Source organism: Physeter macrocephalus, chromosome 9, assembly GCF_002837175.3.
Source record: "Physeter macrocephalus isolate SW-GA chromosome 9, ASM283717v5, whole genome shotgun sequence".
In the NCBI taxonomy this organism is placed as follows: domain Eukaryota; kingdom Metazoa; phylum Chordata; class Mammalia; order Artiodactyla; family Physeteridae; genus Physeter; species Physeter macrocephalus.
The window spans coordinates 108304953-108330882 of record NC_041222.1 but is presented as its reverse complement, the minus strand read 5'-3'; the positions used below and the strand labels follow the sequence as shown (position 1 = coordinate 108330882).

General features: G+C 40.6%; 1 protein-coding gene across 4 annotated transcripts in view; it reads right to left on the bottom strand.

Annotated features, from left to right (window-relative positions):
• The window catches only part of SPOCK3 (SPARC (osteonectin), cwcv and kazal like domains proteoglycan 3), a 466152-nt gene that overhangs the window by 263063 nt on the left and 177159 nt on the right, over positions 1-25930 (bottom strand). For 3 of the 4 annotated variants that reach the window (XM_024130846.2, XM_024130844.2, XM_024130847.2), the window contains one exon: positions 12977-13091. The exons of the other annotated variant lie outside the window; for it this stretch is intronic. In XM_024130846.2, coding sequence (XP_023986614.1) covers positions 12977-13091 — 115 coding nt within the window. The remainder of the gene's footprint in view (positions 1-12976; positions 13092-25930) is intronic. 4 annotated transcript variants of the gene reach the window in all.

Genomic DNA, 25930 nt, shown 5'->3' with positions numbered 1-25930 from the left:
ATATTAAATTCTCTAAAATGCTAAGAAATAAAATTATTTAAAGAGGGAACTATTTAGAATAAGAAATATTCATTTGATGAGGAAATTACCAAAACTGGAAACATGTAAAACAGTAATTAGGTTCATCAGCGCACCTGTCCATCAAACACCAACTGCTTTAAAAATAATAGGTCTAATTAATAGAGAATGAGTAAATCATGCATATTTTGTTACTGTTTAAATATCTAACACATACTTTCTAGTGTTGGGACCTTTTTACTAAACCTTTTTTATTAAACCTTCTTATCTTGTAATAAAACTATACTCTTGTTCGAAAAAAAGAAAAATCTGCAGGTCCAAAAAGTGTTACTGGTTCGGTCAAATTTCTTTAATTCACCACTATGTTTGTATCATGTTTCACCATGTTACAACTTGGAAGGGAATGACTGATATTAAACCACCAATCCATCCATTTTTAAACACACACACACACGTATCGTCTTGAAACTGAAAAGAGATTAAAACAAAACAAAAAAAACCCTTTATTTTCTTAGAGCAGTTTAAGGTCCACAGAAAAACTGAGAAGGTGCAGAGACTTCCCGTAGACCCTCTCCCCCTCCCCCCAAGCACAGCCTCCCCATATCAACATCCCCACCGAGTGGTCCGTTTGTTACAGGTGAGGAACCTATATCAGTCCACAAAGTCCAGGGTTTACATCAGGGTTCGCTCTCGGTGTTGTACACTTTGTGGGTGTGGACACATGAATAAGAACCTGTATCCACCATGACAGTGTCACACAGAGTAGTTTCACGGCCCTAAAAGTCCTCTGTGCTCCACCTTTTCATCCCTCCCCGTCTTCTCCCCCAACCCCTGCAAACCACTGATCTTTATACTGTTTCCATAGTTTTTGCCCTTTCCAGAACGTCAGATAGCTGGAATCACACAGAATGCCATCTTTTTAGACCGACTTCTAAATATCGGCTTAATAAGATCCATTTCAGATTCCTTCATTATCTTTTCAGGGCTTGCTAGCTCATTTCTTTGTAGTGCTGAATAACAGTCCACAGCCTGGACGCTCCCCACCTTATTTACCCATCACCTGCCGAAGGACATCTGGGTTGCTTCCATGTTTCCGCAATCGTGAAAAGAGCTGCTATAAGCACGCCTGTGCGCAGGTTTTCTTGTGGACGTACATTTTCAGCTCAACTGGGTAAACACCAAGGAGTGTGATTGCTGAAACACATGGTTAGGATCTATTTATTTATGTAAGAAACTGCCAAACCGTGCTTCAAAGTGGCTGCACCAATCTGCGCTCCCGCCAGCAGGGATGGGAGTTCGTGATACTCCACATCCTCCCCAGGCTTCAGTGCTGTCAGTGCTGTGAACTTCCGCCATTCTAACGGGTGTAGAGTGGAATCTCGTGTTTGTTTTAATTTGCATTTCCCTGATGGCGTAGGATGTGGAGCATCTTTTCTTCGGCTTATTGTCATCTACACATCTTCTTTGGTGAGGTATCTGTTAAAGTCTATGGTACATTTTTAAATTCAGGTTATTTGTTTTGTTATTATTGAGTTTTAAGAGTTCTTTGCGTATGTTGGATAACAGTCCTCTATTGGATGTGTCTTTTCCAAGTATTTTTTTCAGTCTGTGCCTTGTCTTCTCATTCTCTTGACATTGTCTTTTGCAGAAGTTTTTACCTGTAATGCAGTCCACCTTATCCTTTCTTTCTTTCATAGACTGTGTCTTTGATGTTATATATCAAAAGGCAGTGCCGTACCTAAGGTCTAGGTTTCTCCTTTGTTATCTTATAGGAATGTAACAGTTTTGTGTTTTCCATTAGATCTGTGGTCCATTATGAGTTTATTTTTGTGAAAGACATAAGGTCCGTGTCTACATTCATTTATCGCATGCGGATGTCCAGTTGTTCCAGCACCATTTGTTGAAAAGACCATCTTTGCTTCTTTGTCAAAGATTAGCTGACTACCTTTATGTGGGTCTACTACAGGGCTCTCTATTCTGTTCCACTGATCTGTTTGTCTGTTCTTTCCCTGATACCAACCTGTCTTGATTACCGCAGCTTTATTCTAAGTCTTGACATCAGGTACTGTCAGGCCTCCTACTTTGTCCTTCTCCTTCAATATCCTGTTGGCTATTCTGGGTCTTTTGCTTCTCCACATAAACTTAGAATCGGTTTGTCGTATCCACAAAATAACCTGCTGGGATTTTGACTGGAATTGAATTGAATCTGTAGATCAAGTTGAGAAGAACTGACATCTTGACAATATCAAGTCTTCTTACACTGAACATGGAATATCTATTTATTTTGTTCTTTGATTTCTTTCAACACTTTTGTAGATTTTCTCATGTACATATTATACTCATTTTGTTAGGTTGTTCCTTAAGTATTTCATTTTGGGGCCACCAATGTTAATGGTACTGTTTTCTTTATAATGAGATATAACTTACAGATAATACTGTGTAAGTTGAAGGTATACAATGAGTTGATTTGATACATTTTATATACTGCAACACAATTGCCACTGAAACTTTCATACCTCTGTACATCACGAAACTATCATTTCTTGTTTGTGGCAAAAACTTTTAAGGTCTAGTCTTTCAGCAATTTTGAAGTACATAACACAGTATTGTTGACAGTAATCACTAAGTGGTACATTCAGTCTCCAAGACTCATTCATCTTCTAGTTTCAAGTTTGTACGCTTGAACCAACATCTCCCCAAGTTCCCCCAACTTCCAGCCCCTGGGAACCACCATTCTATGCTCTGTTTCTATGATTTCAGCTTTGCTAGAGTCCACATACAAGTGATATCATGCAATATTTGTCTTTCTCAGTCTGGCTTATCTCAATAAGCATGATGTCCAAAAGGTCCCTTCATATTGTTGCAAATGGCAGGATTTCCTTCTTTCTTATGGTTGAATAATATCTCATTATGTATATATATGCCACAACATCTTCATCCAGTCACCCACACTGATGGACACTTGTTTCCAAATCTTGGTTATTGAGAATAATGCTGCAATAACATGGAAATATATATAACTCTTCAAACTCCTGTTTTCATTTCCTTTGGATACATACCCAGGAGTGGGACTGCAGGATAATATGGTAGATCTATTTTTAATTTTTTGAGGAACCTCCCTACTGTTTTCCACAGTGGCTGGACCAGTTTACATTCCCACCAACAGTGTACGAGGGTTCCCTTTTCTCCATATCATCACCAACACTTGTTATTTGTTGTCTCTTTGATAACAGATATTCTGACAGGTATGAGTTGCTATCTCATTATGGTTTTGATTTGCATTTCCCTGATGATTAGTGATGCTGAGCATCTTATGTGTCTACTGACCATCTGTATGTCTTCCTTGAAAAAATGCCTAGACAGGTCCTCTGCCTATTCTTTCTTTTTTTTTTTTTTTTTTTTTTTTTGCGGTACACGGGCCTCTCACTGTTGCAGCCTCTCCCGTTGCGGAGCACAGGCTCCAGACGCGCAGGCTCAGCGGCCATGGCTCACGGGCCCAGCCGCTCCGCGGCATATGGGATCCTCCCGGACCGGGGCGCGAACCCATGCCCCTGCATCGGCAGGCGGACTCTCAACCACTGCGCCACCAGGGAAGCCCCTCTACCTATTCTTAAATCAGATTGTTTGTTTTTTGTTATTGACTTGTATGAGTTCTTTATATATTTTGGATAACAACCCCTTATCTGATATGTGGTTTGCAAATATGTCTCCCATTCTGTAGGTTGCCTTTTCATTTAGTTGATGGTTTCTTTTCCTGTGCAGAAGCTTCTTAGTTTGGTGTAGTCCCATTTTTGCTTTCATTGCTTTTGCCTTTTGTGTCATATGCAAAATATCATTGCCGAGACCAATTCAAGGAGCTTCTTCCCCGTTTTCTTCTTGGAGTTCTACAGTATCTGATCTATGTTTAATTAATACAGTTTGAGTTAATTTTTGTAAGTGGTCCGGTATCATTTTCTGTATGTGGTTATCCAGTTTCCCCAGAACCATTTACTGAAGAAACTGTCCTTTCTCCATTGAGTGTTTTTGACTCCTTCGTCAAGTATTAGTTGACTGTGTATGCAGGGGTTCATTACTGGGCTCTCTGTTCTGTTCCATTGGTCTATATGGCCATGTTTATGTCAGTACCATGCTGTTTTAATTATTATAGCTTTGTAGTACAGTTTGAAATTAGGAAGCATGATGCCTCTGGCTTTGTTCTTTTTCTCAAAATTGCTTCGACTATTTGGTGTCTTTTCCGGTTTCATACAAATTATAGAATTACTTCTTCTATTTCTGTGAAAAACACCACTGGAATTCAATAGGGATTGCATTGAATCTATAGATGGCTTTGGGTGTATGGACACATCAACAACATCAGTTCTCTAATCCATGAAAGAACTTTAACCAAATTGTTAAAATGTTACTGTTTTTTTTAATGTCAAATTCCACTTGTACATTTCTGGAATATAGTGATGAAATGACCTTTGTACGTTAACCTTGTATCCTTCAACCTTGCTGTGATGGCTTATTAGTTCTAGCGGGGTTTCTTTGTCAATTCTTACATATTTTCTGTATCAGATGACCATTTCATCTGCAAAGACAGTTTGATTTCTTCCTTACCAATATGTATACACTTATTTCCTTTTGGTTATTTTCAAATTAACTAGCACTTACCATATGATGTTGAAAAGGATTGGTGAGAGGAGAGAGCCTTGCTTTGTAACTGATCTTAGTGGGCAAACTTCAAGTTTCTCACCATTGAATATGATGTTAGCTGTCGGTTTTTTGTAGATATTTTTTATCAAGCAGTGAAAGTTCACCTCTAGTCCTAGTTTACTGAAAGTTTTTATTATGAATGGGTGTTGGATTTTCTCAGATGCTTTTTTTGCATCTATTGATAGGATGTGATTTTATATAAACCAATTTAAAGTCAAGAATAAATCATAACAATTGAAAATGCTAAATTACTAATATTTAAACAGTATTTTGTACCGGCAAGGGTGTGATAAACAGGCACCAGCATATATTGCTTGAAGTAGAGAAACCGATACAATTTCTTTGTGGGGTGTTTGGCAACATCTGTCAAGATTTAAATATACTTTTCCCTTTGACTTAGCAGCTCAATTGTTAGGAATTTATGGTCAAAATATGCACACGTGGACACAAAGATGCATGCCACAGAGTGAGGTAAGTAACGGTATAAGAGGAACAGCTAGGACTCACCCTAATGTCCAACAATGAGATATTGGGTAAATAAATTGTGGTGCGTGCATGTCAAGGACTTTTATGGCCATTCAAAGGAGTAAGATGCATATGCTGAGCTGCAAATGTGGAAAACATATTAAGTTAGGAAAACAAAGCACAACAACATGCATAAAACACTCCCATTAGGAGATAATTGTGTTTGTATGGATTTGTGTGTGTAGGAAGTTTCTGGAAGAGCAGGAGTGGACTGAGGGCTCTTGGGAGGGAGTGTGCACTGTGTACCCCCTTTTCTATTTTTTAAAGGGGTTCCCTTTCCACATGTTGTTTTCGTAAGAGTTCAAGGAAAATGTTGGTGTCAACTATACCACTTTTGTACGGTATTTTCCTACTTTTCTACATTTAACTAATAAACAGTCATGGTTTTTTTCCAGTTCCTTCAAAATAGTAAATTATGACAAAATAGAAATAGATTTCTACCTAGAAAAATAAGAATAATAGACAGTTTTAACCTCCTTATAGACAAAAGGATGGGATATTTGTTTAATGTAAAAAGCAGCTATTTGGCCTGTGTAATTCTCTCTCTTCCTATAATTCAGAAATCTAATTAATGCAATTGGACTTTGAATCTGAGACTCTTAATCCCCATCACTAAAGGACATGGGTTTAGGAGATCCTAAGATCCACCTAAAGTACATCCCTAAAACTTACCTTCTTCATGAATTACCCAGTTTTTCCTCTCTCCAAGGGCCTCACTATTCTCTGGTCTATTCTGCAAACTGTATTTCATCGAGCAATATTTGCATCTTCCTTCATTGCACTTTTCCCCAATTCTTACTCTTTTCCTTGTATAAGAGACTGTCAGGGAGCCAGAAAGGACGGCAGAGAGAAGGGCTTGTGCATGAAGGAACTCCTTCCGTTCCCCATGCCCGGGGCTGCCCACTGGGCTTCCAGCCCTCGGAAAGGACACAGAGGACATGCCCGAGGCCATCACAGGTGACTCTGGCAAGCAGTCCAGGAGGTCCTAGGCACGGGGGACCCGCTCGTGTACTCTGGGCTTCCTGGTCTGAAGTCTCTCTTCACTGGGAACGGGGAAACAGGCAGCGGTAAATGACATGAACCAGAAAAATCACGGAAGGCAGCAAGGCTGTCCAAGTCACAGCACCTAACAGCTCTCGGGAGCGCTGACGCCCGGCCCTTCCCTCTAAGCAGCCGTCCTCACATATTCCACCACGTCCTCATCCTCTCCATCCGCAACAGCGACACCACGCACGTCCTTTTACACGAAGTAGAAAGGAGTCTTCATCTCCCACCCTCATGACGGGAGCCACCCAATGTTCTCACATACAACAGCAACTCAACCTTTACCTATTAAATACAAACACAAACAACTATAATGCAGGGAGACTAAAAGTGTTTCTAACGTGCTATGGACACAGTCATAAAGGAGAGTTTGATTCTTCCTTGGGCTGGGAGGCATGTGGGAGAAAGCTGAATTGAGATTTCTCAATCGTTAACGTTTACTGAGTGCTTACACTGTGAAAAGAGCTGTACACAAACGATGTCTTTAATTCTCACAAAAATATAGATCGCATAATTATCACGTCCGTCTCACAAACAGGAAAACTGAGTCTTGGGGGGTTTCATGTGTTCAGAGTCATCCTCTATCAGACCTCAAAGCCAGCCAGTCTAGTTTCAAGTTACACACCATTAGCCACTAATGCTAAAAGCTTCTGCAGAGTGGAGAATATGCCAGAAAAACAAGGGAAGAGATGGGCAGAACATTCAACTAGGGAGAAACTCAGACATAATGAAAGTCTATGATTACAAAATACACAACATATTTAGGAAAAAGTGGCAGCAGCTCACCCTTATATTATGCCCGCTCACTTTAGATCAGGTACTGTTCTAATTGTTTTTGTATATTAACTCATTAATCCTTCAAACATCATCAGAAAGTACAATTTTTCTCATTCCTTCTTGACAGAGGAAGAGACTGAAACACAGAGAGGTTAAGTGACCTGCCCAAGGTCACACAGCCAAGTAGAGGAGGCGAGACCGTGAAGGCAGGCAGTCTGGCTCAGGCGTGTGTGCTGAAACATCCCTACAGAGAGTTTCCTGCCTGCCAGGGCTGCCCCCTGCCCCAAGGGCTGGGAAGCTGCCCAGTCAGGTCAGAAGGGGCTACCTGAGGACGTCAGACTTTCAACAGGAGGAAAGAGTATCACAGTAATGATACGAGTGCTGTGCACTTAAAAAGTACTGTCAATGTTCCTTAGTTCTATATTTGAGAAATGTGCTTTCTGTTTGTGTGACGGGGGACATCCAAAGTAAAACTTGACCAGATCATGTGGACTGATCTAAACGGACAGTCTAACGAATTCAGCGCTCTTCTTCTAAGCAATTCCCAAGTGGCTCTTGAGGCCGATATCAGAATAAAAGGAGAACCAAAGAACTGCATTTTCAGCAAGAAAGGATGTGCACGAGAATATGCTGAGAAACTACATATCAGGCGGTCGTTAGCCAGAGATTTTTGTACAGGAATGTAGGATTGTTTTAAGATAAAATGAGTCATCTCCATAATGCTTAGAAGACTGCCTCGTTTATATAAATGCTTTATCAATATTAAATAGTATGTTTCCAAAGACAAGATAATAATTAAGAGAATAAATTCTGGCACCTCAATGGCCAGGTTCAGTGTCCAAATCGATCACTTGAGCAAATTCTATAAATTCTGTGTCTCAGCTTTTTCCATGAATACAATGAGGTAATAACTGTAACCCACTTCACCTCACATCACTGTTGTGAGATTAAATTAGTTATGCATACATGTGTCTGTATGCAACTATATACATACATATACACACAAATATATATTCTATATAATATGTATATCTTTAGAAAAGTTCCAGACATAAATGAAACACTATGAAGTTTAGCTATTATCTGTGTCGTAAAAAGAGGAATCAAACAACGTTATACTAATTCACTGTAGTATTCAAAATACTATGACCAGTTTTTTAAATGCAATTAATATTAAAAAGTAATATGAGCTGTGGACTTTGGGGGACCCTGACGTGTCAGTGGAGGTTTACAGTTGTAACAAATGTCCCATCTGATGGAGGTGCTGACAGTGGGGAAACTGTGTGCATGCGGGGCAGGGGATAAGTGGGAAATTCTCTAACTTCTGTCCGATTTGGCAGTAAACCGAAAACTGCTCTGAAAAATAAAGTCTATTAAAAAAACGGTGTTGCAAACGGCCTATATTCTAACCAAAGAGATTCATGGAGATACTCCATGAGTTACATAAACATCTGCCCACAAACACAATTAACGTCCATTTATTATAAAAAAGGAATGCTTATATAAAAAAGGTAGACATGATTTCAAATCTTAAATCTGCCCTATTTCTCTCTATCTGTTTATACGAGTAATCTCAGGCAGAATACCCAGACTCTCTGAGCTTCAGCTTTTGTTTCTGTATAATGGGCACAATAATCTTTGCTATAAAGCACCAGGGTTGCTGTAAAAACTAAGTCAATTTAAGGCACTTAGTGAAGAGCTTTGCACACGTTAGGTTTGAAATAAATGTTGGATTTCACTCTCCCTAAGAACAATATCAATGCCTTCATGTACCACAGAGGGTCATTACTTCAAAATAGTTACGGTAAGTTCAATTCAGTTTAAATATTTGTGAGGCTCTGCTAAACTTACGCCTTGAGATCGAATCCTCCCACCATGAATATCTCAAGAGTACAGCAATGGAAATATAAATCCCATAGCCATGCATTTAATAATTACCCAAAGAAATTCGATCTTCTTTTAAATAAGGTCATTAAAACTATGAATTCCAAAAGTATGTAGTTAAAATAGAGGAGCTTTAGGATTCACTCTCTTTTGATATCTAGTTTTGATAAGGAGCATTTTAAACCAGCTTCATCATTCTTTGATTTAATGCCTTCTTAGGAGGCCAAAAGCATTTCCTTATTGATTTTATTTTCAACCTTTGGTGTAAATGAAGCAGAAATTAACAGGGCTGGTTCTGTCCTATAACAACTTCTTCAACCTTGCTCCTTGCTTATTTTGCCAAACCTTTTTTTTTTTTTTTAAATACCAGCAGCATCAATTGAAGCCCAAAACACTGATCTAGAAATAGTGCTAATTACCGGCAGCTGTACAGGCAGCAAAGGAGCAAAAGCCCTGGGCTCTGCTCACAATATGCAAACCCTGGACCCCTGTTCACAACACACAAACACTATGGAACAAAACCCTTAGCTACCAGCATACTGGGAGCTTTTCCCCAGAGTAACAATGTGAAACAGGGGATCAGAGCCATACCTGGGAAGCCAGCACACACTTCATATCAAACTCCCTACACAACTGGCTCCGTTGCCATCATGGAAAGCGTGTTGCAGTCCATGTTCTTTCTCACTGTTCGTAAAACTATTTGGTTTCACAGTGATTGAAATGAAAAGAGTAACAGAAAGCAGCACAAGAACACAGGCTTCATGCTTGTCTGAGACCAACTCTTCACAGAAAAAGCCATCAGGAGACAAACGTCCAAACACATGACGTTAAACACGACATATTTGGAAGTTTACGCAATGCTCTACGTCTGCAAAGCCAGCGTGAGCACGGAGTGAGCTTTGGAAGCAGGCTGTTTCTCTGGTCAGAAGACAATTAATGTTATTTAAAGCACTAAGGAAGGAAATATTTACCAATTATTTGAGGTATTTGCAAATCTAAGGCGAGTACCTACCAGTTGCTTCAAACAGTTATGGACTAATCTCTCCCTCACAATTTCACATCTTCCTCACCCTTTTTTATTGGCAATAACTTATTTGTTTCAATCATTCAATACATTTACTTTAAAACGTTTGTTGACTGACTTCTACACGCTTCCCAGACCACCTTCAACACATAAGCACAGAAAACAACTTTTAGACTGAGGTAATCTAGACTAACCAATTCAATTGATCAAACTACTCATTTTTTCCTCTAAATGTTCTATGAATAATAGGTATTTTAATACACTCTTCAACAAATATATACACTAGCCAGTAAGTATGCCAGGTTCTGAGTATAAAGTGGTGAATAAGACACAAACCCACTTTCAGGAAATATCCAGTCAATCGAGGAGATGGTGTTAGACGATTCATCACCAGCATGGTGGGTGTCACAGGATGAGAAGTCCAGGCCACTAAGGTAACAGAGACAAACATGTGCTATCTAATTGGGGGCGGGGGGGGGAGCTTAGGAAGAACTCTTTGAAATAAGGCAAGGATTCATTTTTCTCTTACATGAGATGGAGGAAAGAAACAATAAGTTATTCCTATAAATGAAAAACTGTAGGAATTTCTAACCTAAGCAATGTAAATGGCCAGAACTGACTAATTAAGCCCCTTTTCTCTGTTTCCATGCCTCAGCCCCCAAAACACACACAATCCCCCAATGTAAGCTCTACGTTACTTCTATTAGTCGATTATTTACATTACTAATCACACTGCATGGCAGCCCTCCTTCCCTAAGCGCTGCATAAACATTCCCTATGTGCTGACATCCTCAAAGCATGTCAAATATTAAGTTTATTTCTTCGGAAACTAGTTTTTTATTTATTGAACATAGTGTGTACTGAGTGCAATTTCTAAAGTCTCTATCGGAAACAGAGGTGGACTAAACGCTATTTACCAAAACACTCCGATGCCCACCTCCTCAAAGCTCAGCCCTCACGCAGCCCACCGCTGCAGCCCAGGCAGAGCTGGCCGTGGTCCTGATTCAGGACGCTTCACCTGCTTACACTCAAATTTAGCTCTTGGCCTCTGAGAGTCTTTACCAGGCTAAGGAAGTTTCTTTTTGCCTGTAGTTAAGTCTGTTTACAGTAAGTCAGAGAAGCAGTGAGATGCACATTGGTAAAAAGCACTGACACAGGCGTCAGTAAACAGGAGTGGATGCCCTGAAGCTCCCTGGCTCTGTGACATCAGTTACTTCAGCATCTCCCAGCTCATTGGTCAGCGGTTGTCAGGAGACCATCCCTTCCCCAGACATGCTATTGACTTGGAAGTCTTCACTTGCTCTCCTCCTGGGGTTCAGGGAGCTGGGGTGAGATGGCAGAAGAGCCTTTCCCAAGGTGTTAAATGTGGGTGCATGGAAACCTCCCCGGGGTCTCGGAAATGTGCGATGAAACAGTTTTGCTTTTCTATGAAATGAAGCGATGAACTCTCTGTAACTTAGGGATCCATTTCCACCCCATCCTCCTCCTGATTTCTCAAGTAGAAATCGCCTCTCCCACACCCCTACATGTATGCTTACATACTAATATTTTAAATGTCTGATGATTAATTAACAGGAACTCCAAGAAATTCAGAAACTGTTTGGAATTCTAAGGAAATACGGAGAAAAATAAACCTCTGGCCCAAAGTTTTGCTGTCCTCCTATAAAACTGACAGAGAGGTCATGATTGCCTGGGGGTAAATACCTGATAAATGCTTCACCCCCCTGTAACTGCCCCGCACCCAGAGTGCGCTGACTTCAGGAAATGCTCTTTCCTGGCAGGCTCCTGCACTTCCCGGCCCCAGGCTGTGCTTCTCTCTCCCCATCCCTCTATTACTTCCATGGGGAAGTTACTGATGTGACACGATTCTTTGTCCCAAGTGAGCTCATTCCCAAAACTCTATCTCGGCTACCCTGAACTGCCCCTGTATTTGGGTTCAGCCATCACCGCCTGGGTAAAGGGAACGAAGACCCCCGCTAATCTACTCAGCACAGAATAAGGGGCTTAATGTATAAGTGCTTTCCTGCAAATAAGGAACATCAAAGACACTTCAATGCTGCCTGTTTCCTAGAACCGCTACTTACGTTATCACTCTCTGATGTTCTTATTCTCGGTCGGCTGGTGTGTTTGACTAACACAGTTTAGATGTCAGTACACTAAAGTCAAAAACCAATTTGTCTCTGAACACCCCTGAAAGAGCGAAATGTTCTTGCTCGTTTGACGTAAAAACAAAACATGAATCACAGCCACTATCACAGAAGAGAGTGTTCTCGTAAAAAGAATTCCTTTTAGAGTTAACAGACGGAGTAGGCACACCTGCCGCCTCAGTCGGCTACCCAGTGACGGCACTTTGTGGGCTGTGCCACGTTCCCATCCTGACTCAGCACCAAACTCCACATCCTGTTTCTCAATTACTGACACTTCTCCACATGCAACCTACCCTACAGAAGCAGGGCTGGTCTTCACATAAGATATTTAAACACTCTCTTCTCCTCTTGGGATTTTTTGTCGGCCTTCAGGGAATAGACCCCAGGGCTTCAGCAGTACCAGTGCGTGCTTCCTTGAAGACCCGGACCTCTATTTGTGACTTTTCATCTTTTTTTTTTTAATAAACATCAATCATTCACTTTTTTTCCTATTAACTTTGTTCCTAACTCTCCCCTGAGGGATATAGGACTTTGGGGTTGTCATATGCAGAAATACTTAGAAGATACCCAAACTGTACTTTCCTTAAACTTGAAAAAAGTATAAGTATGCAGATATAGCCCTCTAACGCAATCTTCACAAAATCCTTTCTCTAACAGTATATGCCTAGATTCTATAATCTAGAGTAATTCTGACTGATAACAATGTTTAACCCAAGTGAATCATGATTGTATCAGCCAAGTTCTTGCAACTGTTTCAATAAACTCTGGATAAAAGCTTAGCACATGTTGTCAAACATTTATACTCTGCAGTAACTCCTGGTACAAAACCATTCAGCCAGTGGGACTGAGTTTACGAGGTTACCTGTGCGTGAGCCTCCGCTGACCAACGCAGACTGCGGTCTGAGAACCTTGAATAATGCACACTTCGTGGCGACTACATTTCAGCCTTAAGCACGGGTCTTTAGTTGGGTCTAGAGCTAAAGAAAAGAAGAAAGAGAATGCACAGAAAACATTAAAATAAATTTCTGTACAATGGAGGTTCCAATCTCACCAAACACAATTTGATCAGGGAATTTACAGAGCGTTCAGTTGTAAATTTTGTTCACGTTCTTCCTCTATTAAGAGGTACTTTTGGGCTTCCCTGGTGGCGCAGTGGTTGGGAGTCCGCCAGCCGATGCAGGGAACATGGGTTCGTGCCCCGGTCCGGGATGATCCCACATGCCGCGGAGCGGCTGGGCCCGTGAGCCACGGCCGCTGAGCCTGCGCGTCCGGAGCCTGTGCTCCGCGACGGGAGAGGCCACAGCAGTGAGAGGCCTGCGTACCGAAAAAAAAAAAAAAAAGAGGTACTTTCGCTTCCACTCACGTAACACAGAGTCAACAGAGATTTGTAGTTTAGTCTCATCCACTCTGTTCAGAAGCTGAAATGCACAAACCCCTGTGATCAAAACAGAAACTTTACGACCAAAACTCTCTGTAGTTGCTACTGCCTTCTAAGCATTCAAGGTAGAGAAATGAAGGTAGGGTGTGTTGCTGCAATATTTGTAACAGTGAAGAATTATAAACTATACTTCCGCTTTTCCTGGATGGATGCAGGTGGGTAGAAATAAAGGCTGAAACCCAAAAGGGTGTCAGTCGACATTAGAGTCTTGGGCTCTCCAAGAAAAGTCTACAGCTGTATGCAGGGCTGCCTGAGTGCATCGTGGTAGGAAATGAGATGTATTTTCAATTTTAAACTGTTTGTGCCTGACATTTGAACTACTGTATCTCCAGAAAAAAACCTCTATCTTTGTGGCTGCCAACACACAACTATGTAATTTGTTGCTGTTTTTTTGTTTTTTTAAAAAATATCAGTTGTACTGCAATGTAACTCACATCCTATATGATTTATTCTTTTACAGTTTAAAATTTGGTTAAAATTTGGTTTACTATACGATACATTCTTTTAAATTTTAAAATCTACAGTACAGTCGAGACCCATACCCCTGTGTTGGCAACCCACAAACGGGAAGATAATCAAAACTGCAGAGGTTCTCCCCAAGGAGCAAGGGATCTGAGCCTCTCATGGGGCTCCCTAGCCCAGGGGTCCTCATTCAACTCAGCATCACAAAACAAACAACCCAATTAAAAGTTGGGCAGAAGACCTGAACAGACATTTTCCAAAGAAGACATACAGATGTCAACAGGCACGTGAAAAGATGCTCAGCATCAATAATCATGAGGGAAACGTAAATCAAAACCACCATGAGATATCACCTCACCCCTGTCAGAATGGCTGTTATCAAAAAGACAATAAAAGACAAGCACTGGTAGAGCATGTGGAGAAAAGGGAACCCTTGTGCCCTGTTGCTGGGAATGTAAAGTGGTGCAGCCACTGTGGAAAACAGTATGGAGGTTTCTCAAAAAACTAAAAATAGAACTACCGTACGATCCAGCATTCCCACTCCTGGGTATTTATCCACAGAAAACAAAAACACGAATTTGAATAGATCTATGCCACCCTATGTTCACTGCAGCAGTATTTACAATAGCCAAGACATGGAAGCAACCTAAGTGTCCATCGACAGATGAATGGATAAAGAAGATGTGGTACCTATATACAATGGAATATTACTCAGCCGTAAAAAAGAATGAAATAATGCCATTTGCAGCAACACGGATGGACCTAGAGATTACCCTACTAAGTGAAGTAAGTCAGATGGAGAAAGACAAATACTGTACGATTACACTTATACGTGGAATCTAAAAAACGAAACAAATGAACAGACATAAGAAAACAGAAATAAGCTTATAGGTACAGAGAATAAGCTGGTGGTTGCCAGAGGGGAGGGGGTGTGGGGGGGATGAGTGGAGAACATGAAACGAGGTACAAACCTCTAGTTACAAAGTAAATAAGGCACAGGATGCAAGGAACCTTATAGGGAATAGACTCGACAGTATTGTAATAACTTTGTACAGTGACATATGGTAACTAGACTTACTGAGGTGCTCATTTTATAATGTACAGAAATACTGAAACACTATGTTTTACACCTGAAATGACTATAATATTGTAAGTCAATTATATTTTAATAAAAATTAATTCAATGGTTTTTCAGTATATTCATATTTGTAAAACTATTAATCAATTTTAGAGTAGTATTATCACCTCAAAAAAATCGCCATACCCTTTAGGTATCAGCCTTATTCTCCCAACCTATGACAACCACCTACAATGGGCACTCACTAATCAATTTTCTGTCTCTACAGATTCATACAAATGGAATTATATAATATGTGGTCTTTTCTGAGTGGTTTCCTTCATTTAGAACAATGTTTTCGAGGTCCAACCATGTTATAGCTGCATCCTTACTTCATTCTTTTATGCTGCTGAATAACATTCCATTGCATGGCTATTCTACATTTATTTATCCATTTACTAGGTGACAGGCATTGTGCTGTTGACACTTTTTCTCTAGTTTAAAGAATACAGCTATTGGTGATGGTTAGTGATATTTTGTTGTGATTTATTATGGGGGGAGACCAGAGAGGGAGTTGGTATAGATAAGGAAAAGGCTGAGTGTCCAGTTTGGGTACAGGTCAAAGTTGAGAGAAAGAATCCATGAAACATAGCAAGCTGAAAATAAAATTCCAGTGCATGTAGAAGAATAAAGCCAGGGTGACCAGAAGAATGTGCATTTGGAATCTTAAAAAGTATTTGGGAGGACCCTGGGCTTTTCACTGGACATGAAGTGTAGATTTGAGCCAGTCTTTTGTAGACAAATGTAGGGTAACCTAGAGCTAATATGTGGTGTATGAATCGAACTTAGTTTTACGAATATGTTAAATCTTAGGCATACTTAGTCAATAACCTAAATAAATGAGTTCATTTTGACAATCAATGGATCCAATAAAATATGTACATAAACAGATATATGTGTATATATTGCATATAGACAGCTATAGATAGATACATATTTTCCTCCTTTAAAAATACAAAGTATAGAGCTTCCCTGGTGGCGCAATGGTTAATGGTTAAGAATCCGCCTGCCAGTGCAGAGGACGTGGGTTTGAGCCCTGGTCCGGGAAGATCCCACACAGTGGCCGCGGAGCCACTGAATCTGTGCACCACAACTACTGAGCCTGCGCTCTACAGCCCACGAGCCACAACTACTGAAGCCCGTGCGCTTGGAGCCTGTGCTCTGCAACAAGAGAAGCCACCACAATGAGAAGCCCCTGCACCGCAACGAAGACCCAATGCAGCCAAAAATAAATAAATAAAATAAATTTATTTTTTTAAAAATACGAAGTATATCTGTGTAAAACTCTTATTTGAGATTTCAAACAAACATGAAGTTTAAAATAAAGAATATGAACACATATATTGATAAAATATTCCCTAACAGACATAGCATGATGTTGGGTTGGCCAAAAAGATCTTACGGAAAAACCCAAATGAACTTTTTGGGCAATACAATAAAATGGTCAAGACATTAAACACATGTATTTGCAACACAAATCTCCCCTTTCCTCCAGTCTAAGCAAAACACTTTCTGAAAAGCAATGATTAGCTCAAATATATTTTCTCTTAATTTCTAAGTAGTATCAAAAATTAAGATAAGCTATATTATTTTATTCCCTATAAAACGTTAAGCATTCTTTGTTCAGTATGAAAATGCAAATTTCTGGAACATTCTCACTATACCGTCACAGTTTAAACTGCCACTAATTTAAAAACTATTATACCTTGGAATCATACGATTTCTTGTTGGACAACATAAAAGAAAAACATACAATAACTTAGTAGACATTAAAAATGTCTTGAGCTATTTCTAGTCCTTAGTCTATTTTGATTTTTAATTATTAACATGACTTTTAAATAGATTAAAATTAAAGAATTCTGTCTAACAACTAAACAATGCCATTGCACCTACAACTGTGCCTTGTAAACGTACATGTCATATACTCATTGTTGATATAGTTAATCTAGGACATCATTCTAAAAAAGGAGTGTTTCCACTTTGAAATAAAACACTGTACAGTACATATAAAACTATCATGGTTAATCTAATCTAATTGTACTTTGAATGAAGACTATTAATAGTTATAGTTAGTTATTTCTTTCAGTTTTCTTTACCTTATACAGCCCACATTAGGTAATTTTCAAAAGTTCCATGACCCTCTTATGTTATATCTAATTTAATAAGATAGATCAGAACTCTAAAATTGATGTAAAGTGAGAAGGAAATGATCAGAATACAGCACATGAAAAAGAATTTAAAGCAAGTTTGGCATAAAACTTTACATAAATGATCAAATAAAAGAGCAGGAACATTTGTCAAGAGGTGGAAAATATAACAGAAAGTGAACATGAGCAAGCCCGTACGGAGAATGCGCAACAAGAAAAAGACACTTTCTGTGCATGTGATTTTAACCAGCTGTACTTTTGAGTAGAACTCACATCGTTGGCAGCTTACAACTATAAAACATCACAGGCTATAAATACAGATGCCTGAGATTTTATTCTTGAAATCACAATGACACAACCATCTTCCTCTTGGCTGAAGCCCATGAATCAGAACCAATCCTGCATCTTAGAGGCTGGATAAAACCATCTCTGCCCCCCCACTGCGCTCCATTCTTTCCACCTTTTCCAAATTGCCTAATCCTATTCTATCCTGCATTAGTGTTTTTAACTTTCTCTCAATCACCCAGTAAAACCACACCTAGGAAGATTTCAGCTAGTGCATTCAATTCACTTGGTTATGTTCTTTTCTTCATCTACTAATCTAATAATAATAATATTAATAATTCAATAAACTTTCTCATTGATATGAGCTAACCTGAGGACTTAACTGATATCATTTTTTTCTCCTTTTATTACTGAAGTACAGTTGATTTATATTATATGGTACAAGTGTACAACATAGTGATTCATGATTTTTAAAGGTTACTCTCCATTTATAATTATCATAAATACTGGCTATATTCCCTATGTTGTATAATATATACTTGTTACTGATTTTATACCAAATAGTTTGTACCTCTTACTCCCCTGCCCACTAGTAACGACTAGTTTGTTCTCTGTATCCGTGAGTCTGTCTCTTTTTTGTTATATTAACTACTAGTTTGTGGTATTTTTTAGATTCCACATCTAAGTCTTTCTTAGTCTGACTTTTCCATGTTACTGCAAATAGCAAAATTTCGTTCTTTTCATTCTGGTCCTAAAGTGGATTATTGCATTTCAGCACACATGACACCACATACCCTACGTGCTCCCCACAGACTCAACCCTTTTACTGGAAGAGAGACGAATAAATAGGTAAGTAGAATACACTGTTGGGTGTAAATTATATACGTGTGTGTGTGTGTATTTAGCTTTGTGGTAACACATACACACACACACACACACACACACACACACAGATGAAGGGATTATATAATGGTCAGAGGATTCCCTATTCAGGGAGTGACAGATAGTTCAGGATCAGTGAAATGCAAATGTGGGTGATACCAGCAAGTAGTGTGGAAAAACACTGGAGATGAAATGAAGATGGAAGCTTCTGATCCACTGGAGTTTCACCTTGTCAGTAATGCTACATGGTTGAGGGATTTTGAGTTGGGGAGTGGTGTCATTACACAAGAATCTGTTTGTCACACACAAGAATCTGGATATGCTCTGAAGAATACGTGATCAACAGGGAAACTAACAAAATGTCCAGGAGAGAAGGGATAAGGAAGAGGGGCACAGGGCCAAGGGTGACCACAGGGCAGAGCAGAAATGGTTTCAGAGGCTCAGGCGACACCTGGTTCGACCAGGTGTGTTGAGGCAGCAACCTGAATCCACTGAAGAAACTTCCTGCTCCCCCCTTCCACTATGTAGATTTTGTCTGACATTAATATTGCTGTAACTGCTTTTCTTCTTCTGATTTGTATTTTCCTGGCGAACTTTTCCTCCAATCCCTTTATTTTTCAATTCTTAATTTTTATATTTTAAAGGCAGCTTTCGAAACCCTTAGGTGGATTTAGAAGCCCAACCTAAGACAATTTATCTCTTTTTCTGTTTTACCTATTGTAATTTTTTAATATAATTGGACTCTTTTCTATCACGTTATTTTGTGCTTTTTGTTTTGCCGTGTTCTTTTTCCTTTGCTTTTCTTTCCCCTTTCCTGCCTCATAGTGTATTGGTTGTATTTTATTCATTTAGTACCTTTGCCCTTCCTGCTAGTTTGGAAATTATGACATCTCTTTAATTGTTTCCTTTATAAATGTTTACATGCACAGCTGGCATAACTGATAAGAATACCCATATAGTAAGTAGTTCGTCCTCCTTCTGAAAGGAACTAGGACCTTCGAACACATCAGCATCAAATCTTTGAAATTCAGTTTCCTCACCATTTTCTATTAGTTACACCACACATTACCACCCCACCCCTGCAAATTAGTCATTATTTCTATTATTATTATTTTTACTGACATAGCTCATCTAAAATTACCAACTCTACCAATTTATGCCCATCATTGCTTCTTGCAATTCACTCTTCCTTTTGGGTTTTCTTGTATGACTTCCTTCTATTTGTTGAAGCACATCCTTTTGTGATTGTTTCAACAAGCAAAATTTGTACTCTGCCTTCAATATTTATTTATTTTTCTGAATGTATCTTTATTTTTCAATCCCTCTCAAAGGATAATTTAGCTGTGCCTGGAACTTTATTGGATAATTATTTTTTCTTTACCACAATGAAGATATTATTTCATGTTCTTTTGCCATCAGATGCCACTAACTAGTACGTCTGCTCGCCGCCCAGGTAGGCAATCATTCTTTACCTCCTGAATATTATAATATTTTGTTATCATCAAAATTTTGTGCTTTGGAAAGCTTATCTCCAGCTAGTCTAGCGAACATCTAAGCAAATGCACCCTTCTTCTGAATTTCAATTGGTAACATAAAGCATATTTAGGTGATAAGAGAACTCTTTAGCAGTTGGAATAAAACCAAGAAAACAAAGACTCAGTTGGATATTCATCATGATTTAAGAGCAGGTGAACTGTGCCACTGAGAGTTGGGTTTTAACTTTGGAAAAATGTCAACATCGCTAAATAGTAAAATCAACATACATATCAGCATTCGCTCGGGAACCTGTCTCTTTAAGCTTAATTGGACGCTTTTACAAAAAATGAAGTAACCTGCAACCCAAAAATGAGATTAAAAACCTTCCTCATGGTTCAAGAACGAAGCATCAAATATGCTTTTGTTGCTTTTCTAACCATAGTTCACTTCCCTATAACTCTACGCTGTGAAACTAAAGGAAGAAGTGGTCTTCGAGGGAATTTTTTAAACCTTGCCAGATGTTATAATGAAAGGCTGTGCAAGTGAGCAGCGTGGAAAACAGACTAATGCCCGAGAGTTAATTAGACTTTTGACAGCCAATTTTATGGTGCTAAATGTGATTAAATGTAGCCTCGAGTCTTTGCAGTGACTTTCTTAGTTTGAAACCTTACTATCACTTCAGTTACATAAAATCCACCCACTCTAACTTGGTGTCCCCACTACAAACACCACATGTGGAGGTCTACACAACTCACAGATTCAGATGCAATGGCTTGATTCATTTATTTTGTAATAAATATATATCAAATATAAGAGTGTTTATTTCAATAATATCCTATCTTATAAAGGTGTATTAGATGCAACTGACTACTGCATTAATCAATCAAAGTTAATGAAAACTCCAGGAGCCACAAGGCAGAATCTCTTCCTAGAGTTGTTTTGCTCTAGTCAAAGACTGATGAAGATTTTCAACACCATTCTCTTCAGGTCTTTATCATTCTTTTTCTTTGTCAATACATCATATTGACTCCTAAAGTGATAAATGCTAATAGTGTTTCTTTTATAAAGTAGATGCATTCCAGAAAAATTGGTTATGTGTAAAACTCACTATTTTTACCGGTTTCCATTTTCAAACCTATTATTTCATATATAAAGATGATGACATTTAATCTCCATCATTAAGGTTTATATCTGGGATTTTCTTTCCAATATTAGAGCTAAACATACCTATGATTTGGTTCACATTTACTAAAGGGCTGCCTGAAACAGAATCATAAGGAAAAGTCCCTAAAAATACAACAATAACAGCTTGTGTTATGAAATAATGTTTACCTACAATTCCTGCTTATGTCCCCTAACTATTCTATACCCAATGTCTTCATCTATAAACGGAAGAAATTGGGCTAATTCTAAAATATAAAATAACATATTCTATAATTTTGTGCTTTAACTGACCTGGGAGCCGTGACATTAAAAATTAAGAAATAATTTAGAAAATGAGCACTGAGTTGAAAATATGTTTATGTGACTTTGCATAAATGTGTGTTAACTGCCTAGACTTTTTCCAGATGTACAGAAAGTACTCCATTTGCCCATTCTTGTTTGTATTCTAAGAGTCAGTTATTAAAGTCCTACAAAACTTCTGTAACTTACCAGGCAGCTACAAGCACCTACCCTGAGCCACACTCTGCCCTTGATCAGGCCACTGACTCTAAGCTTGCTGCTTCCCGAAGTAAACTCTACTCTTCCGTTTTTGCCTATGTAAAAGGAAAAACGATAATGTCCACATGCACTCCTTCTGAGAGGACAATGAAGCTAATCCCTTAGAGACACAATCAGGGCTTCTAAGCACCTACACGCTTCCTCCTGAAACAGAGGCAAACATCTGATGCTGAGGTAGAGCAAAGGGGAGGAACTGAACCAGGAACCCACGCTTCCTCCCAGACTTGGGACGCAGACCTCGCTGGACAAAGCTACCACCCACTGGGTGCCTGAGCATCTGGCTGACAGGAAGGAGCTGGTCCACAGTCTCTGGAGAGCAGGCAACACCGTCCCCCTGCCGCCATGGCTGGTATGGGTGCACCCAGGCTGGAGGGAGGGAGTGCAGCTGGGGGGCCCCAGGAAGCCTCCACCCACGTGCGGCTCGGCTGGCGCTGACAGGAGTGTGCTCGCAGGCACCCTGAGTATCGGGCACCCATTCTCCAGTGCAAGACCTGGGGTGTGAGGCGTCCCGAGCCTGGGGTGTGCAAGCCTGCCGTGGGATGCAGCTGGGGTGGAGACCCCCGCCCGTCTCCATCATGTACCCCTGCCAAGACATAAGGAGAAACCAGAGAGAAAAGCCCCCCCCCACCCCGCTATGCAACGCCCTTGCAGCCCCTCTACTGATAAAGCTGAACTTTGTGTTGGCTACAAAGGCCATGTGCTCCCGGATCCAGCTCCACGGCTGCAGAGAAAGGTGGGTTGAGAGACGACAGAACGTAAACTGACGCCCTGCACGACCTCTCCGGAACGTAGTTCAGCGCTTTGTTATATAGTTAAACCACACTACGTCTGTGAATTCAGCCAAGGTAATTTTTTTGCATGTTCACAAAAAGACTATTACAAAAATATTCGTGGCATCCACAGTTATAGGAACGAACTCAAATACCCATCAGCGGAGGAGTCAATCAACAAATCGTTGTCATGCAGACAGAATACTACCCAGCAATAAAACAGACCCCCCAAACACCCCGAAACAGGCAAAAATGTTGGCTAAGTCTCAAAAACATTATACCGAACAAAAAATAGTAGACATGAGACATACACACAGTTTAGTTCCATGTACATCAAATTCTAGAGCAAGCTAAACTAAATTAAATCAAAGAAGTCCGAACAGTTCGGAGCAGGGATGGCTTGGGTCGGGTCAGGCCAGGACGGGGACCGGGGCCGGGGGGTAGGAGAGAGGGCAGAGCAGAGCAGACAGTGTGAGGAAGGTGTGTTCTCTATTTCTACTTCGACTGAGGTGGTATTAATTCAATGATCTGCATCCACAAAAATGGATCAAACTGTACATTTTAATTTACTTCACTCTATTTTATGTAAATCATGCATCCATAAAAATGAGGAAAGCCTCATTTCCTCCTTTTTACGAGGCTTTCAAAGGAAAAATCTCCATTCTCCAAGATAATATTTAAGGCCTTCTCCATGAACTACCTCAGCCCAGCAGAGGACATAATCAAAATTCAAAGATGACACATTTCACCTGAAATTTAGATACTGAAAATCAAGTCTTCCCCGTCAGTGAAGGATGTTCTCTTATAAGGTAACTGCTGTACACTAAGGACAGGTAAAGTCAATGAAAAACAAGTAATGACAGAAAAAAGAATGCAGAACTAGATCTCACTTTCTCAAATCTGCACTTACAGGCTGCTGGTAACGTCCACAAAAGACTTCCATGTAACCGCTGGGATCTTAACATCCTAAATATGGAAAGAGGTTTTAAGTGCGCCCAGACCTTTAAAACGAAGAGGGTTTTACAGAACCAGTGATAATACTGGCTGAAGTAACGAATTAGTAGAAATCATAACTAAATGCTTTTTAACAGACACAGTCATCTTCAGAACACATTTTATGAGTTAAAGCTTTTAAAATGTTTGTCAGATATCCCTTCTTTCAGGTCGGTGGCGCTCAAACAGCTGGCAACACAACCATAATAGACCATCTTGACAAAGCCTGACGACAATGACCCCGGCAGGTGAGTGAGCCTCGAGGGTCTTCCTCAGCCTTCAGTTTGTCGTTTCCAGTTAATATCGTCGCTTACAAAAGACAGTCCTCTGCAAAGGATGGATCGGACGGTTGTTAAATGAAGATTCCATTGACTGCCACCGACTCAGCGTGATTAGATTAAATCCCAAACAACCAGCACAATGAAATCAGAGGACACTGCATTTTCTGATACTCACGGCCCTTTTCAGTCAGCTTATTCACCTGGTACAAATGAAAAGGACTAACTGCTATGCTCTAGAGGACCGCACCTCTAGCACTGACCTACCAGATCAATGGTTTGCCATTGTAACCACACAGGACCCTCTGGGGCCTACGCATGTCCAGACCCCCTACCATGTCCTCTGCCTGCCTCTTGTTTGTCGAAAAGCTTTAGCCTCCTTGGCCTTCCCCGAGTTACAAAGAATAAATTTAATCAGAAAAATGAGAAATTCCAGAAAGAAAGGAAAATAGTCAGACAAGACAAAATAATAATACTTTAGCCACTGAACAAGGCCAAGGACCTTTAGTTCCTCCTCCAGGACTACAGATAATGTTCTGAGCCATGGTCTTCGAGCTGTTTTGCAGATACCGAAGCTCCCACCAGGTGGTAGAAGTTAACTGCGTGCTGCCCACAAGCAGGGAGACCCCAGACCGGCTGGAACCAGGCGGATGATGCCGATTCCCGATGACCTCACCACCAGCCAATCAGAAGAGGGTCCACCAGCTGACCACACACCCCGTAACACTTTCCCTCACTCCGTCTTTAAAATCCCTTCCCTGACAGCCTTCGGGGAGTCTGGGTGCTTTAAGCACTGGATGCCCTGCAATCCTTGTTTGGCGCCTGCAATAAACACTAAACTTTCCTTCACCACGACCCGACGTCAGGGGACAGGCTTTACTGCGCGTGGGGGAGTGGACCCGAGTTTGGTTCGGTAACGCCACCACATCCAGCGAGTTAACATCCCCCAACACCTAATTTAGAAATCTAAAGACACTGGAAATTTTTGTTGACGGAGGCATTTATGCAAATATCCAAAACACTCGAAAAGTCTTTGTAGTCACTTATTTGGGTTTGTAAATGGACAAGGCAATGGGGCCCGATCAGGCCTAAACCAAGGCAGCATCCAGTCCTGGCACAAAAGCCGAGAACGCCAAGATGCACTCCACATCAAACACGCGGAATCAGTAGCGATGAACGGCTGCGTACTTGTTAATAGTAAATATGAGAAATGTATCTTTCTGACGAGGCTATCGGGAAATAAAAGGAACAGAATGAGAACAATACCATGTAACAACCATCACGAAACTGAAGCATCATTTCACCACACTCTCTGACCCTCTTGTGCTCAGAGGTTGTAACCCTGAGGCTGCATCTAACTGGCCGAACGTAAGGAAAAGAGAGCAGCACGGCCACCGACTTCTTGCATTCACAGCCCCATGGTACATCCTTATTTCAGCTGAGAGGGGGACCTCCCGGGGCTTTAGGATGTCAGCCACCACGGCGACATGTGTTGTGTGTCCTAGACAAGCGACCGGACAGCTCCTGGAAACACCTGTGGACGAAGCTGGAGGGAACGTCCACTGAGTGGAGGCCCCCGACCTTCCTGCCCTGACACACAGCCGAGAGCCCCCCTGCCAGATGCTGATGTGCTAAGTGGGTTCTGTTAGGGGCCAACCTCACAGAACCCAGCCTGCTGGGCAGGTGGCAGGCGGCCTGGAAGACGGAGTGCCCGTCGCCCAGCAGGAAATACTCTGTCAGGCGGTCACGTGCTAGGACTGTCAGGCAGATGAGAAGTTTACTGAGCCTCCGGGAGAAGTGTTGGAAAAGTACTTGTCAGTTGCCAAAAAGAATAGCAGCATAAATTCAAAGTTTCTCTATAACACCCCAGTCCCCACTTTTGCAGGAATATTAAAAGTGTCTTGAATACACATTGTTTTTAATAACATTGTTTAACATCATTTTTCGCTATAAAAATAATCATCTCCCGATTTCTCACTGCCAAAAGAGAAAGAAGGGACTTCCCTGGTGGTCCAGTGGTTAAGAGTCCGCGCTTCCACCACAGGGGGCACAGCTTCGATCCCTGGCCGGGGAACTAAGATACTGCATGCCTCAGGGAGTGGCGTAGAATAAATAAAATAAAAAATAAAATAATAAAAGAAAAGAAAAGGGCTTCCCTGGTGGCGCAGTGGTTGAGAGTCCGCCTGCCGATGCAGGGGACGCGGGTTCGTGCCCCGGTCCGGGAAGATCCCACATGCAGCGGAGCG